General features: G+C 46.5%; 1 protein-coding gene across 1 annotated transcript in view; it reads left to right on the forward strand.

Annotated features, from left to right (window-relative positions):
- The window catches only part of LOC136625810 (synaptotagmin-2-like), a 154,555-nt gene that overhangs the window by 115,910 nt on the left and 22,878 nt on the right, over positions 1 to 15,767 (forward strand). The window contains exon 8 of the mRNA XM_066600323.1: positions 2,922 to 3,039. Within this exon, the coding sequence (XP_066456420.1) occupies positions 2,922 to 3,039 (118 nt within the window). The remainder of the gene's footprint in view (positions 1 to 2,921; positions 3,040 to 15,767) is intronic.

Genomic DNA, 15,767 nt, shown 5'->3' on the forward strand with positions numbered 1-15,767 from the left:
GGCACATCGGGAAAAGTAGTGGCGACTGGGAACCGAGTAGCGCGGGGCCGCCGTTGCCATCATGTTTTTGAAGCCTCAGTTTCCACAAGCCTATACGGCAGCATCTCCAGGCTGATCAATTTGGCTATGTGCACGTTTAACGCTTGAGCGTGCGGGTGCGTGGCGGCGTACTTGCGCTTGCGCTCAAACAGTTGCGCAAGTGACGACTGGACGCTGCGCTGAGAGGCATTGCTGGATGGGGCCGAGGACAGCGGAGGTGAGGGTGTGGGTGCAGGCCGGGAGACGGTAGTGCCTGTGTCCTGAGAGGGGGATTGGATCTCAGTGGCAGGTTGGGGCACAGGGGGAGAGGCAGTGGTGCAAACCGGAGGCAGTGAACGGCCTTCGTCCCACCTTGTGGGGTGCTTGGCCATCATATGCCTGCGCATGCTGGTGGTGGTGGCTCCCCGGCTGATCTTGGCGCGACAAACCTTGCAAACCACAGTTCGTTGGTCGTCTGCACTCTCAGTGAAAAACTGCCACACCTTTGAGCACCTCTGCCTCTGCAGGGTGGCATGGCGCGAGGGGGCGCTTTGGGAAACAGTTGATGGATTATTCGGTCTGGCCCTGCCTCTACCCCTGGCCACCGCACTGCCTCTTGCAACCTGCCCTGCTGCTGCACTTGCCTCCCCCTCTGAAGACCTGTCCTCAATAGGCTTAGCAAACCAGGTGGGGTCAGTCACCTCATCGTCCAGCTGCTCTTCCTCCAAATCCTCTGTGCGCTCCTCCCTCGGACTTACTGCAATTACTACTACCTGAGTGATAGACAACTGTGTCTCATCGTCATCGTCCTCCTCACCCACTGAAAGCTCTTGAGACAGTTGCCGGAAGTCCCCAGCCTCATCCCCCGGACCCCGGGAACTTTCCAAAGGTTGGGCATCGGTCACGACAAACTCCTGCGGTGGGAGAGGAACCATTGCTGCCCATTCTGGGCAGGGGCCCGAGAACAGTTCCTGGGAGTCTGCCTGCTCCTCAGAATGTGTCATTGAAATGGAGTGAGGAGGCTGGGCGTAAGGAGGAGCAGCAGCCAGAGGATCCAGAGTTGCAGCAGTGGACGGCGTAGAAGTCTGTTTGGTCGATAGATTGCTGGATGCACTTTCTGCCATCCACGACAGGACCTGCTCACACTGCTCATTTTCTAATAAAGGTCTACCGCGTGGACCCATTAATTGTGAGATGAATCTGGGGACCCCTGAAATTTGCCTCTCTCCTAATCCCGCAGCAGTCGGCTGCGATTCACCTGGATCAGGAGCTCGGCCTGTGCCCACACCCTGACTTGGGCCTCCGCGTCCTCGCCCGCGTCCACGTCCTCTAGGCCTACCCCTACCCCTCAGCATGGTGTATTACGAGTAGAGCAGAAACAGAACGCTGTAATTTAATGTGCCGCTTATTGGCCTGTGGTTGGAGGCTGACTTCACTTACGGAACGCACAGCAGAGCCAGCAAACAATTTTGCGCACGCCTGCACTGTGACGTAGGTGCGTATGACTGAGCTAGTGGAATTCACAGCGCAGAAGCAGTCAAGTGGCCAAAGGCCACTAGTAGGCCCTAAGTATTTTGCTTCTATTTTTTTTAATGCAGAGCTGGTACAGCAGACAGATACTGTAGGCAGCGTATATTATGTATACTGTTTCCCTCTGGCGGGATGACGGCGGTGATGTAACAGAGACAGCAGAGCCAGCAAACAATTTTGCGCACGCCTGCACTGTGACGTAGGTGCGTATGACTCAGCTAGTGGAATTCACAGCGCAGAAGCAGTCAAGCCTGCTGTAATGCTTAGCTGCGTATTAATTAGGTCTACTACCCCCAGCAGACACGCAGTACACTGAAGACGGTCACAGGCAGCCAAAATATACTATTTTTCCCCAATTTTTTTGAAAAAGCCCACTGCCTATATCGCTTGTATATCTTTTTCCCTGTACCACTGTCCCTGCCTCACCAGTACTGGCCCTATACTCTGTGCAATGACTGCAGACTGAGGACGCAATGCTCTGCACGCCCAATATACAAAAAAAAAAAAAAATGTGCAACACTGCTCACAGCAGTCTCAACAGTACTGCACACGGTCAGATGTGGCCCTAAGAAGGACCGTTGGGGTTCTTGAAGCCTAATATAACTCCTAACGCTCTCCCTATAGCAGCAGCATCAGCAGCACTGTCCCTGATCTCTGTCAGAATGCACCTGTGGCGAGCCGCGGGCGGGGCAGATTTTAATACTCAGTTGTCACCTGATCTCCCCAGCCACTCACTGCAGGGGGGTGGTATAGAGCTGGAACATCACAGGAGGAAGTTGTAATGCCTTCCATGTCTTTCTATTGGTCAGAAAAGCGCGCTAATGTCTCAGAGATGAAAGTGAAAGTAACTCGAACATCGCGTGGTGCTCGTCTCGAGTAACGAGCATCTCGAACACCCTAATACTCGAACGAGCATCAAGCTCGGACGAGTACGCTCGCTCATCTCTACTTATGATACTTAATGAATCTACCCTGTTTCCCTGAAAATAAGACATACCCTGAAAATAAGACATAGCATGATTTTCCAGAATATTTGAGGATGCAAAATGATTTTTCCGGCTTTTTGAGGATGCTTGAAATATAAGCCCTACTCCAAAATTAAGCCCTGCTAACAGTTAATAATTAAAAAAGTCAATTTAAATAGTGTCTAGGCAGCTATACATGTAAAAAATTTAAACCTTTTTGAACAAAAATTAATAAAAGACACTGTCTTATTTTCGGGAAAACACGGTAGGGGCTCATCTAATCTGTGCTATTAACTTGACCTCGGCATAGTCACATACTTTCAGTGATAAGTTAGCAGTCAAATTTTGGGCACTCTGTCACTTCCTCTATTACTCTGAAGTAATTTGTTTTCACTTTTTTACCTCCAGCCTGAGAAACTTGGAGATATTTGCATTTCCCTCCGATATGTTCCAACTGCAGGAAAGCTGACTGTCTGCATTCTAGAAGCCAAAAATCTTAAAAAGATGGATGTGGGTGGTTTGTCAGGTGAGAAGTATTCCTTGTTCCATGCTCCAAGCTTTTTTGCTGTTTCTTTACTGACACTGACAATATTACCCGGCTTTAAAGGAGTATTCCGGGACTTTTACAATTGATGACCTATCCTCCGTCATCAATAGTTGATTGACAGGAGTCCACTGCTGATCTGTTGATCAGTGGGACGAACATCGTCTTCAGGGGTCAGGGCCCTAAGTGAACTGACAGCGGACCGGAGAATCAACCGATCGGTGGGAATCCCAAGTGGCGAGCTCCTGCTGATTAACTATTGATGACTGAAGATAGCTTATCAACAGTAAACGTTCCAAATCCCCTTTTCTCTGCTGTTACCATAGGTCTCCTTCATGAAGACTAGTAGATTAGCATGCATATTCATGCGTTACCGCAGGACTCAATCATGAAGACTACCGTACTCTGCAAAAGTTCCAGGCAGGAAAACTGCCTGAAAAAAATCTGCAAACTAAAAGTTATTTCTTATAGAAGTGTTAATATAAGAAGTGTTAGAAGTGCTAAATCAATATTTGGTGTGACCGCCCTCTTTCCCCCCACCCCACCTTTTACCTTCAAAACAGCGTCAATTCTTCTAGGTACACTTGTACAAAGTCAGTCATTTTGTAGAATCACAGTCTGGTGTATGATTATCCAGTTATACCAAACTGCTGATAAAAATCATCATTTTCATATGTAGGTTGAAGTACAATAAGTAATTAATTGAAAAAGAAATAGCTGTATAGGACGCTAAAAACTGTGTGAGGAATAGTCAGACTCTGCTACAAAGGTGAGGTTGTGGAAGACAGTTCCATGTCACAGGTTAAGGCAGATGGATGGTGGTGTGTATTGTGCATCAGTGACAGGTGAAAGGCAACAGATACAGTGGTACCTCAGGATGCGAGCGCCTCAGCTTGCGAGGTTTTTAACTTGTAAGCAGGCTGTCTCCCAAATTTTTGCTCTGAGCAAAAACGTGGGTTACGAACCTGCTTGCAAGTCAAAGTCAAAGTTGAGGCTCAGGGGGAAGGGGGGGGGGGTCAATGCTCACCTATCACTGGCGTTTTGTCCTTGTGATGGTCTGCGGCGCTGCTGCAGGCTGTCGCGCCCTCCTCCATGCCAACTGAGCATTGTTTTCTGGATTCGGGGCTTGAATGCCCCGCCTCCAACAAGCTAATCCTCTGATTGGTTAACTCAGCGTTAGGAGCCGAGTCAGGAGCCTAATAACTGAGAAGGCCTGAGACTTTGGGACACTACAGCAGCCAAACCAATCAGTTTGCACCAAAGTCTCGGTGACATATATTATAATCAGACCTAGCATGAGATACTTAGATCAAACAGACTCATAATAACGAGTCAAAAAAAGAAGAGGCAATGGTGATAAATTCATGCTACAGGAGTGACTATCAGGCCATCATTACAGATGGAAAAATGATTGTCATCAAACAGCAAAACCAATAGTGTGCAAAGGGTTGTAGAAATGAGCAACCACAGCATAATTATTAGCAAAGCAGAATCGCCAGCCCACAAGTTTGTCAATGTCAACAGACCTAATGCATTAAGATGGAGATAACAACCATCCCAGCAGCCCTGATGGTGGAGCGGTGGTGTTGGTAGGAGCCTCCGGTATAGCCTAATGATAACCAGTTTATAAAGTCCATTTAAGAACGCATACCAAGGAGGCTCCACAGTCCAATTGACTTGGGGCAGACATTACCAGAAGAGAGCCATTTATTTGGATATATGGTCGATCCCAGAGAGAATAGATCAAGTATTCCCAATATATACCCTGAATAGCTCGCTATCAGCATAAACGCTATAGGGTAGTAAATCCTCTATGCTGTAGAGATGGCGAAAACCAACAACACATGGAGAGTCTGTCACGATTTACATATTAGTAGACGCTCCACAAAGATGAATATAGGAAGTAGATGCGTGTGGTTAGAGGAAAGAGAACAATAAAACCTGTTAGTCCACCTTCCTCAAATACTTTCAAATGAAGCAATAGGACAGGATTTTATTGCAGCTATCAGGGGCCACAGAACTCAACCTATAAATCCAAGTTGTCTCTTTTGCATAGAAGCTCTTTATTAATATGCCCTCTCTTTCTATTAGAATGCATAAATGTTACTCCCTGGAAATGTAGCTGTGCAAGATCATTGTTATGGTATTGTCGCATACAAGCAGCCAATGGTGTTTCCTCATTGTGTTTGATGTTCCCCACATGCGCCAGTATTCGTCTTCTGAATTGTTGTGATGTCTTCCCAACATAATCCATAGGGCAAGAGCATTTTGCTAGACAATATTTGCGGTTTTACAGTTTATAATTTCTATATTTCTTGCCCGTTTACGCACTTGTGAATGATTGCCTTTTTTTAATGCATTTGTATGCGTTGCATTCTGAACACAGAATATGAAGAGCGAGAAGTCAGTGATCATCTGTCTGTCTAAACGCTGTGCACGAGCGCTAACAACTAGCGGTTATGTCACCTGCTCATGCAGTCATTTAGCCGACAGTCGTCCTGTTTAAATGTAGCATATGCCCACAAAAAATGTGTTCGATACTGCTCCAACAACAAGAATCCTAGTAGCAAGGGAGATCTCTATAGTGATCTCTATAGTGCAGGGTTGATCTTATCTTTCCTTTCTTTTCAAAGGTGAGGGTCGGTGAGAATAAAAGAGAGTAAGGGCGCTCACCAGTCTTGTCAGGAGAAGGGATTTTGGGTATAAGATTTTTCTGCTTGTGTCTGGGTGGTGTTGATGATAATTGGAGGAGCGAGTCTGGGATCAGACAGCTGCTGGCAAAATTGGGCAAATTCTGGAGATTGCTCCCCAAGCTGCACATCAAGACCGAGGCAAGATTCCCTTAGGAATCAGAAGAGTCGATCTCTTTTCAGAGGTATATACCTGATCGTTGTCCCTCTCGGATAATTAGGGGGAGAGGGCCTCACAATAGCTGATGTCCAATGCAGAGCCCCTAGCACCGCAGCAGGAGTAGGCCGCAGGGAGGAGGGGTGGGTGGGCTCAGGACTGGAGTGTCGGGTAGAGAAGATTTCCTACTGCAAGCAAGAGTTGGAGGCTCCTTATTGATGTATCGCCGCTGGAGCGATATTTCGCCGGGGCACCCCAAAAGCAGGGGGCTCACGGCCTCTGATGTTCAAAGTGGAGGTCCTGGTGCCACTGTTGCAGTAGGCCTTGGGCTGAAGCGAAGGTCAAGGACTGAACCGCCAAGTGAAATGAAGCGCCTGCCGGGATACACCAGGGTCAGTGCAGAAGCGTTGCTCCAACCCCTGTGTAGTGGCTGGTGCTCGTAATTGCAAGCGTAGCTCTCATTGAAATCAATGGGACCCCAGGCTGCAATTACAAGTTCAGCTCCCATTGCTTTCAATTACGAGCATCAGCCACTACACAGTGGTTGGAGCAGGATTTCCACTCTGACCCCAGTGTATCCCGGTGAGTGCTTCCTGAATAACCCCTTTAAGCTCATCGCGGGGATCAGGAGATGGAGGTCACTCCTCAGGGATCCACTGCCCAGAGCAGTGTCTCTTATAGTCATCTTGGAAGTGCAGGTCCTCCATAGATCCGGCACAGATGTCCTGACATCTCAGCAGGAGGGTCCGCGGGTAGTTGCAGGAGCCTTGGAACAGCAGGGTCCTCTAGAGAAGGCTCCCGTGGATTACCAAGCTGAGGGAAAAGTGAACCCAGGTGTTCCCAAGCCAAAAAGGCTTCTAAACATGGGGAAAAGTTCTCCTTTATAAGTCATTGCCTTAGGAGCTCAATAAATATTGAAAAGGGCTTGATTTTTATCTTATTTGCCTTCTTCAAAGCTAGTCATGGTCAAACCAAAAATGTGGTAGGTGCCTGATTGCAGCCAAAAATAGCAATAAGGAAAAAAAGACTAAAATGTAGTCTAACCACAAGTATGTATAGAGTAATAATAATAATCTTTATTTGTATAGCGTCAACATATTCCGCAGCGCTTACAAAGAAAGGGTGAATACAGAAAGACAAAAGTACAAAAATTATAGAACCACGGTTACATATAGTAATCAGTTGATGGAAACAATAGGGGTGAGGGTTCTGCTCCAACGAGCTTACATACTACAAATAATGGGGTGATACAGAAGGTAAAGGGGCTGGAGATGTGCACGGTATGGCGAGTTGGAGAGTGAGGGATGCTATACACATAAACAATAGTCAGCCGTTCAGCCGTGTGATAGCAGAATCGGTATGACTGAAGGGGTAGTTGATGGTGGCTAGCAGGGACTGCAGTCAATAGGTCAGGGAACATGTTATCAGGCTGAGTACAGAAGAGTTTGGTTTAGGGGATGTAGTATGCCTCCCTGAAGAGGTACATTTTTAGAGCACGCCTGAAGTTTTGTGAGTCCTGGATTGCCCGGATAGCCTTTGGTAGTGCATTCCAGAGGACTGGTGCTGCTCTGGAGAAGTCTTGGAGGCGGGAATGAGAGATTCGAATTAAAGGGGCGCTCAGTATGGTTTTGTTTAGTTTTAGGTAGAGTGAGGACATAGTGTTAGAGACAGCGGGCAGACAGTCAGTGATGTTTTGGAGGAAAGGTACACAGATGTCACGGGAAGAGGTGTATAGCTGGGTGTCATCAGCATAGAGGTGGTATTAGAGGCCAAATCTCCTGATAGCTTGTCCAATAGGGGCTGTGTAGATAGAGAAAAGGAGGGGGCTGAGGACCGAGCCCTGGGGGATCCCAACAGCAAGGGAAAGAGGAGGTAGATCCAGCAAAGGAGATGCTGAAGGGGCGGTCAGATAGGTAGGAGGAGAACCAGGAGAGAGCAGTGTCCTTTAGGCCAATGGAGCGGAGCATATTGAGGAGGAGTTTGTGGTCATCAGTCTTGTATGCTGCGGAGAGGTCGAGGAGGATCAGGAGGGAGTAATCGCCCCTCGATTTGGCTGTCAGGAGGTCATTTGACACCCTTGTAAGGACAGTTTTTGTCGAGTGTAGGGGTCGGAAGGCGGACTGTAGGGGGTCGAGAAGAGAGTTCTCTGATAGGTAGGTTAGAAGGCGGGAGTAAACCAGGCATTCCAATAGTTTGGAGATGAAGGGGAGATAGATTAGTGATGGGTCGGTTGTTGGCAGCATCATTCGTGTCAAGAGTTGGCTTCTTTAGCAGTGGGGATAAGATGGCATGTTTGAAAGAAGAGGGAAAGATGCCAGAGTATGTATATGTCCCACAAAATCTGAGGAGGCATTACCCCCAGCTTCCTGGTGTATAGAAAGAAATCAACAAGACTTGCTTCCAATCACTCAACAATACTTGGATATTGGCCACCAATCAGAACAAATAGAGATAAGTAATAATCTGGATACATTATCTAGGGCTGTGTGGAGTTTTCAACTTGAGTACTAATACACTTAGCCATTGGAGTTGTGGCCAAGCAGCCGAACTGACCGGCCACATGTAGCAGGAGCTCCTGCTATAGACCATGGGAACACATTATCTTGACCTGATCCTGGGTCCACTATAGAAAGCACGGACCATTCGGTGCCTGGGGAGACTGAGTGAAGCCTACTGGAGTGCGTCAGCAGTCATTGCTGGAGCCCGATCATCACTGGTGGGCTGACATGTGATGAGCACCGCTATCTTGTGGAGGAAGCGGACCGGCTGGATGGCTCTTAAGGCAGCGGGGAAGAAGGCGGAGGGTCACGCTGAAGCTGCAGGAGAGGTGAAGGAGATAAAGGCAGAGGGGACACGCAGCAGAGTGAGGCACTGGAGAGGGAGTCCAACCTGTGAAGCACGTTATGACTGCCATAACGCCTCGGGGCTGTTGAGGGAGCGTACAGGGACACTACAGTGAAGGGGAGCAGCACAGCTGGCTAAGGCATGAGCAGTTTATGAAGCAGTGGCTATGTGAACTTTTCCCAGATGCTTCCCTGTCACAGATCCCTTGTGGTGGAACGGGCCAACCGAGTACCCATGAAGCCGCCTATACCGGAAGTTCCTCTTAGACCCCTGCCAGCAAATTTGCCTAATTCCCACAATAGAGTTGTGATCCTGCCAGAAAAGGAGGCCCTCTTTGTTATAACAACGCTGTGATACCCATCTTCCCGGAATTCTCAAAAGCAGAGAGCGTCCTTCTTCAGGATCAAGAGGCTACTCGGAGACCTCCAGCTGCCATACTCCATGGCATATCAAGTAGAAAGAAAACAAAAATTATAAGCGCCTTTTTCAAGCATGACATGTATATAACAGCGCCGAAATGCGTTGCAAGTGTATACGTATTTTATGTGTACCATTTGAATGAATATATTCTGCTGAACATCATGGAGACTTGACAGTTTCCTCATCTGGATTGCAAGACCCCTGATAAGAGCGCAGGAGGAATTTTTGTTTTCTTTCTACTACATTTTCCCCACTGTTTGTTGAACACCTCCTGGGGCTACTCCCTCCTGCTGCATCTCCTTGGACCAAGGATTTTCGGGGATCCTGCATTTACATCTATAATTCTACAAGCTAACTGGGATCATCAGTGCAAGCGGGTTTTCCCCTACCTACCTGTGGGGATCCCGCTTTGCACCAGGTGAGTAAAACCCTCAACTTCGGATCTTTGTGTGGTGGCGCGGATCTGTACATATCCATGGCATATCAAGCAAGACTGCGAGTGGTACATGGTGACTGCACTTGTCTCTTCTCGTCTCCGTCTGAGGCTGAGGAGTGGCTGTCCACCAGGTGTCGACCAGAGGGACTGTAACTTATACTTAACTACCTTCTTTTTCAGGCAGTGGGACTGTTATGTGCTGAGCGGACATGCGTCCAAATTACCCTGTTGCACCACCGGGACTTTATGCTTAGAATATCTAATTTGCACTCATCACCTTGTCAGCAAGCCCAGGTCATATATTGTTTGCTATAGATTGCTGTGCTCCAGACTGTTGGGGATTGCTGCGGGTACTGTTCTCCCTCTCCTTTTCTCTACTGTTCCCCCTCTCACTCTCCCCTTCTTTTTCTTCTTTCCCTTTTTCAGGCACTATTTGCACATGAATTGGGCATTCAAACAAGCTAGAGGGGTCCTAGTCAAAAATATTTCACAAGTTAACGTTGGTCTATATTTTTGTAATATTGATTATCGTTTGCCTCAAGTATAGTTAAATTTAAGCTATACTTTGTAGGTTTCCCCTAATATTGGATTGCTAAGTACAAAGATCTAATGGTATGTGTAATATTTACTGCAAGTTCTATAACCGTTAATTAGTTGTCAGTTCGTAGTCTACTGCCTTAATGTTACCAAATTGCATACTTCAAACGATTTATTGCTATTATAAAGAAATGGGGAAATATTGCTATATAGTAAACTGTAATTATGGTATTCGATGCTGCGACAAGGCACAGGATCAACAGAGTGATGTGTGTAGTCCTTTTCTGACTAACCTTGGCCATATTCCCTTATAGCTGAGGTAGTTTTTGTGTCCTGGAATGTCAGGGGCATGGGATCCGCCAGGAAGTGGTCTATGATTTATTTCACTGCTGCGCTCCTGGAGATCACATGTGATATGCTTACAGGAGACCCATCTCACACCTGACACTGTAAAAGTTTTGTCTAAACCGTGGGTCAAATGATCCACTCACTCCTACCACACGTCATATTCTAGGAGTGTATCCCTGTTGATAGGAAAATCTCTCAGGTGGGAGGTAGATCAGCTGAAAAGGGACCTGGGGGGGCAGATATGTCTTTGTGCAGGCTAAAATTAATAGTGACCCGTATATTCTCCATTCTCCTATGTTATTATAACCCACCTCTTGCATCAACGGCCCTACTGGCAGATGGTATTGCATTGGCCTCATTCTCGCAAGAAGCACAATTCTTTGCATCGGAGACATGAATATGATAATGGGCCTATCTATGGCGTTTATTTCACCCTTGACAACAGGAATTTTCCCGCCACTCTGCCCACAATCACGCACTTAGCCATATTGATTATATGTTTGGGTCTCCCTCCTTATTCTCAAAAATTAGCTCCATAGAATTTCTCCATAGAGGGATCCCTAGTATTGGATCACTCACCCATTTGAATGGTTCTGAAAAATCCTGGCCAAGCAGTCCGCAGAAGATGGAAAGTACACCCGTTCTGGCTCCCACTGCTTGGACCTAATGACCATATACCGGATCAAATCCAAGTATATTATGATGCACATGTGGCATGCCCTGACACTATATAGGTTTGGGAGGTGTTCAAGCCCTATCTCAGAGGTTGTTTTAGATCCTCAAACTCCTTTATCAAAAAAGCTGCGGCACGGGAGGGGGAACTTTTGGCAGACAGTGTCAGTCGCTGGAAAGGGAATTTGTTGCTAACCCATCTGACCTTAATAGAAACAGATGGCTGCAGATTGGTAGGGATTATTTAATGTATTTAAGGGAAAAGGCCCAAAGGAATCTCTTCTTCTCCCAACAGTCTTTCTTTGAGCTGGGCAACCAATCAAGCAAGATACTGAGGATTAAATCAGCTGAGGGAGTCACATTCTCAGACTCAGTGGATATCCTGAATAGATTTCAACAGTTTTATAGCGCTTTATATCAGTCGCAGATTGATTACTTCACTACTGAACTAAATACTTACCATATTTAGCAGACATAGTATTCCCTAATCTACAGGACACTCATATATCCCTACTAGACACCCCTATTATGATGGAAGATGTTGTAGAGGCAATGATGGCCCTGACCAAGGGTAAGACCCCCAGGACCGGACGGTCCGCCGTTGGAAGCTTACTTACAATATAAAGAAGAAATTGTCTCATGTCGGCATTCCCTATACCAACGTATATTTGAGGAAGGACACCTTCCGGACTCTATGTCAGAGGCTAGCATAGTGCTCATTTTGAATCCTCATAAAGACCCAGAGGAATGGGGTTCTTATAGACCCATATCCCTATTAAACGCAGACTATAAGATTCTCACTAAGATATTGGCCTTCCGATTGAATCAAACAAAGAGAATCTTACACCCGGACCATTCCGGGTTTATTCCTGAAATTTCTATTTCGGACAATATTAGAAAGACACAGGTAGTCACACAGGTAGGATAAAGGTGGGGGTCGAACTGCGCAATGCCTTCATTAGATGCGGCAAAGGTGTTCGACTCTATCGAAGGGTCGTACCTGATAGGGGTACTCCAGAGATTCGGCTTTAGAGACTCATTTATTAAGTGGATCTCTATACCGTACAGTTCACCGGCAGCGACACCCGGCAGGGCTGTCTGCTCTTCCCCCCTCCTGTTTGCCATTGCCATAGATTTATCGATTTTAATCCTCTTTACCTGTCTCTGCACTTCCTCCTGTGTTAGGCATGCAATATTTAGTGGGATTTTCGTTTTATTCCCCTGCATCTTGTGTTACATTTTTTTTCTTTTTCATTCGTGAATACACTTGAAAATAAACTATTTAATAGCTTTGCCTTCCCCCCATCGTCTTCTATGGTTTCTCCTACATTAATTGTTAGAGGGCCAGTGCTTTCAGTGCAAATCTTTTACTGTTAATATAATTGAAGAATGGTTTAGAGTTATTTTTGCTGTCTTTGGTGATCAGTCTTTCTGCCTCCTCCTTAGCAATTTTGATCCTTTCTTTACATGACTTGTTTTTTTCCCTGTATGATTTTAGCACTTCTTCGCTGCCGTCTTGTTTTAGTAGTTTAAACAGTTTCTTTTTTTCGTTAATTCACCCTTACAGTCTTGTCGAGCCACATTGGTTTCCTTCTACTTGTAGTTCTTTTGTATTTAAAGGGTATGAACTGCTCACATGAGGTAATTAGGATGCTTTTAAACTTCTCACATTTGTCGTCTGTACTGTTCTTTACGAGGATGTTGTCCCAATTAATGTTACTGATAGTAGTTCTGAGCTGATCAAATTTTGCTTTACTAAACTTTAGTTTTTTTGTCCCTACCTGATAAAGCTTCTTACTGAATGGCAGTTGGAAATTAATTATATTGTGGTCACTATTTTCCAAGTGTCCCTCAACCTGCGTCCCCAACATTCTGTCTGGTTTGTTAGTTAATAATAAGTACAGAGTGGCCCTCCTTCTAGTTGGCTCCCGCACGAGTTGGGTAAGGTAGTTATCTTTGACCCGAATGATGCTGCCCACTACCGACCCGTCTCAAACCTTCCCTTCATCTCCAAATTACTGTAAAACCTGGTCTACTCCCGCCTCACATGCTTTCTCTCTGAGAACTCACTCCTCGACCCCCTCCAATCTGGTTTCCGCTTTCTGCACTCGACCAAAACTGCCCTCACAAAAGTATCAAATGACCTGATAACGGCAAAGTCGAGAGGTGACTACTCCCTACTAATCCTCATTGACCTCTCTGCTGCATTTGACATTGTCGACCATGACCTCCTTCTCACTATGCTCCGCTGTATTGGTCTAAAGGATACTGCACTCTCCTAGTTCTCCTCCTACCTCTCTGACCGCTCTTTAAGTGTCTCCTTTGCTGGCTCTATCTCCTCTCCGTTTCCTCTCGCTGTTGGGGTACCCCAGGGCTCGGTCCTTGGTCCCCATCTCTATCTACACAGCCCCAATTGGACAAACCATCCACAAATTCACCCTCCAATACCATCTCTACGCTGATGACACCCAACTATACACCTCTTCCCATGAGTTCTCTGAACAATTCCTCCAAAATATCACAGACTGTCTGTCCGCTGTCTCTAATACTATGTCCTCCCTTTTTCTCAAACTTAACCTCTCTAAAACTGACCACCTTGTCTTTCCGCCTTTTAACCAACCTCCCCTCAATATCTCTATTCCAGTGTCTGGCACTATCATAACCCCCAGACAGCATGCCCGCTGCCTTGGGGTCACACTGGACTCTGACCTCTCCTTTACCCCCCACATCCAATCTCTGGCCCAAACATGCCATATGCACCTAAGAAATATTGCTAAAATACGACTTTTCCTCACCATGTACACGCTAAAGATACTTGTGGTCGCCCTCATCCACTCCCAACTCGACTACTGCAACTCGCTATTCATCGGCCTCCCCCGCACCAGGCTCCACTCCAATCCATACTAAATGCAGCAGCTAGGGTCATTTTTCTATAAAGCTGTTACTCAGACACCTCAGCACTATGCCAGTCGTTGCATTGGCTGCCCATCCACTGCAAAACTAAATTTAAACTCCTCAGCCTTACGCACAAAGCTCTGCATGGCGCCCTGCCACCATACATCGCCTCCTTCCTGTCCGTACACCACCCAGCCAGCTCACTCTGATCCGCTAACACACTCAGACTAAACACCTCTCTGATATGAACCTGACATGCTTGCCTATAGGACTTCACCAGAGCAGCACCCACCCTCTTGAACGCTCTACCCCAAGGCATCCGGACAATTCCTGATGCACGAAATTTCAGATGCACCTTAAAAACGCACCTCTTCAGGGAGGCATACCAAATCTCCTGACCTAGTTCCCCGCCCCTCCCTGTGGCTCCCCACACCTTCCACCCTGCCTATCACAAAGGACCTCTACCCCTGCACCTCCTTACCGCCCCACCCCGTTTGCTTTCTAACTGATTTCCACATGAAATCCCCTACTGCCTGTGTTTCCCCATGCCTCGCTCCCCCCCTTGTACCTCCTGTACCACCCCCACCCCATTTATTTCAAACTGATTGTATCTCACATTGTAATCGTTGTATTGTTTGCATTTCTCCCATGGTTGAAAGTGCTGTGGAATAAGTTGGCGCTATACAAATAGATATTATTGTATTATCTTTAATTCTTCTCAAGAACTTATCACCCTTGTGAGATTTGCAGGTTTCGTTCTACCATATTATATCCGGATAATTAAAGTCCCCCATAATAATTACTTCATTGCGGTTTGACACCTCTTCTATTTGCCTTAATAATACTATTTCAGTTTCTTCTGTTGCTTTTGGTGGCCTATAGAAAACTCCTATCAGTATTTTGCTATTTTTTTTCTCCCTGTATTTCTACCCACAGAGATTCCACACGTTCATGTCCTGCCCCTATATCTTCCCGTAGCCTCGGTATTAAGTAGGATTTAACGTACAGACATACCCCTCCCTCTTTTTGTTCCCCATGGTCTCTTCTGAAGAGATTGTAACCCTGTAAATTCACCGCCCAATCGCACTTATCATCAAGCCATGTTTCTGTTATTCCCACTATATGGTAATTTTCATCAGTCATTCTCGCTTCAATGCTCACCTACTTTACAGATGAGACTTCTTGCATTCGTTGCCATACAATTTATATAGTTGTTCTTTATATTCATTGTGCTACTAATGGTACTATTGGCTGCTCTGTCAGTTCTAACTGTACTAACCCGACTCCCTGCTCGACCTCCATTCTCATTACTTGGTCTACACTGTCTACCCCCGTTTCTCTTTTTGCCCTCCCCCCAGTCCCTAGTTTAAACACTCCTCCAGCCTTCTAGCCATCTTCTCCCCCAGCAAAGTTGCACCCTCCCCATTCAGATGCAGCCCGTCCCTTCGGTAGAGCCTGTAGCCAACAGCAAAGTCAGCCCGGTTCTCCAGTAACCCAACCCCTCCTTCATACACCAACTCCGGAGCCACTTGTTTACCTCCCTAAGATCCTGCTGCCTTTCTAGTGTGGCTTGTGATGCAGGTAGTATTTCGGAGAAAACTACCTTGAAGGACCTCGCCCTAAGCTTGGATCCTAGGTCCCTGAAATCGTTTTTGAGGGCCCTCCATTGACCTTTAATTTGTTCATTGGTACCAATATGCACCGTGACCGC

This window comes from Eleutherodactylus coqui, chromosome 4, assembly GCF_035609145.1.
Source record: "Eleutherodactylus coqui strain aEleCoq1 chromosome 4, aEleCoq1.hap1, whole genome shotgun sequence".
In the NCBI taxonomy this organism is placed as follows: Eukaryota; Metazoa; Chordata; class Amphibia; order Anura; family Eleutherodactylidae; genus Eleutherodactylus; species Eleutherodactylus coqui.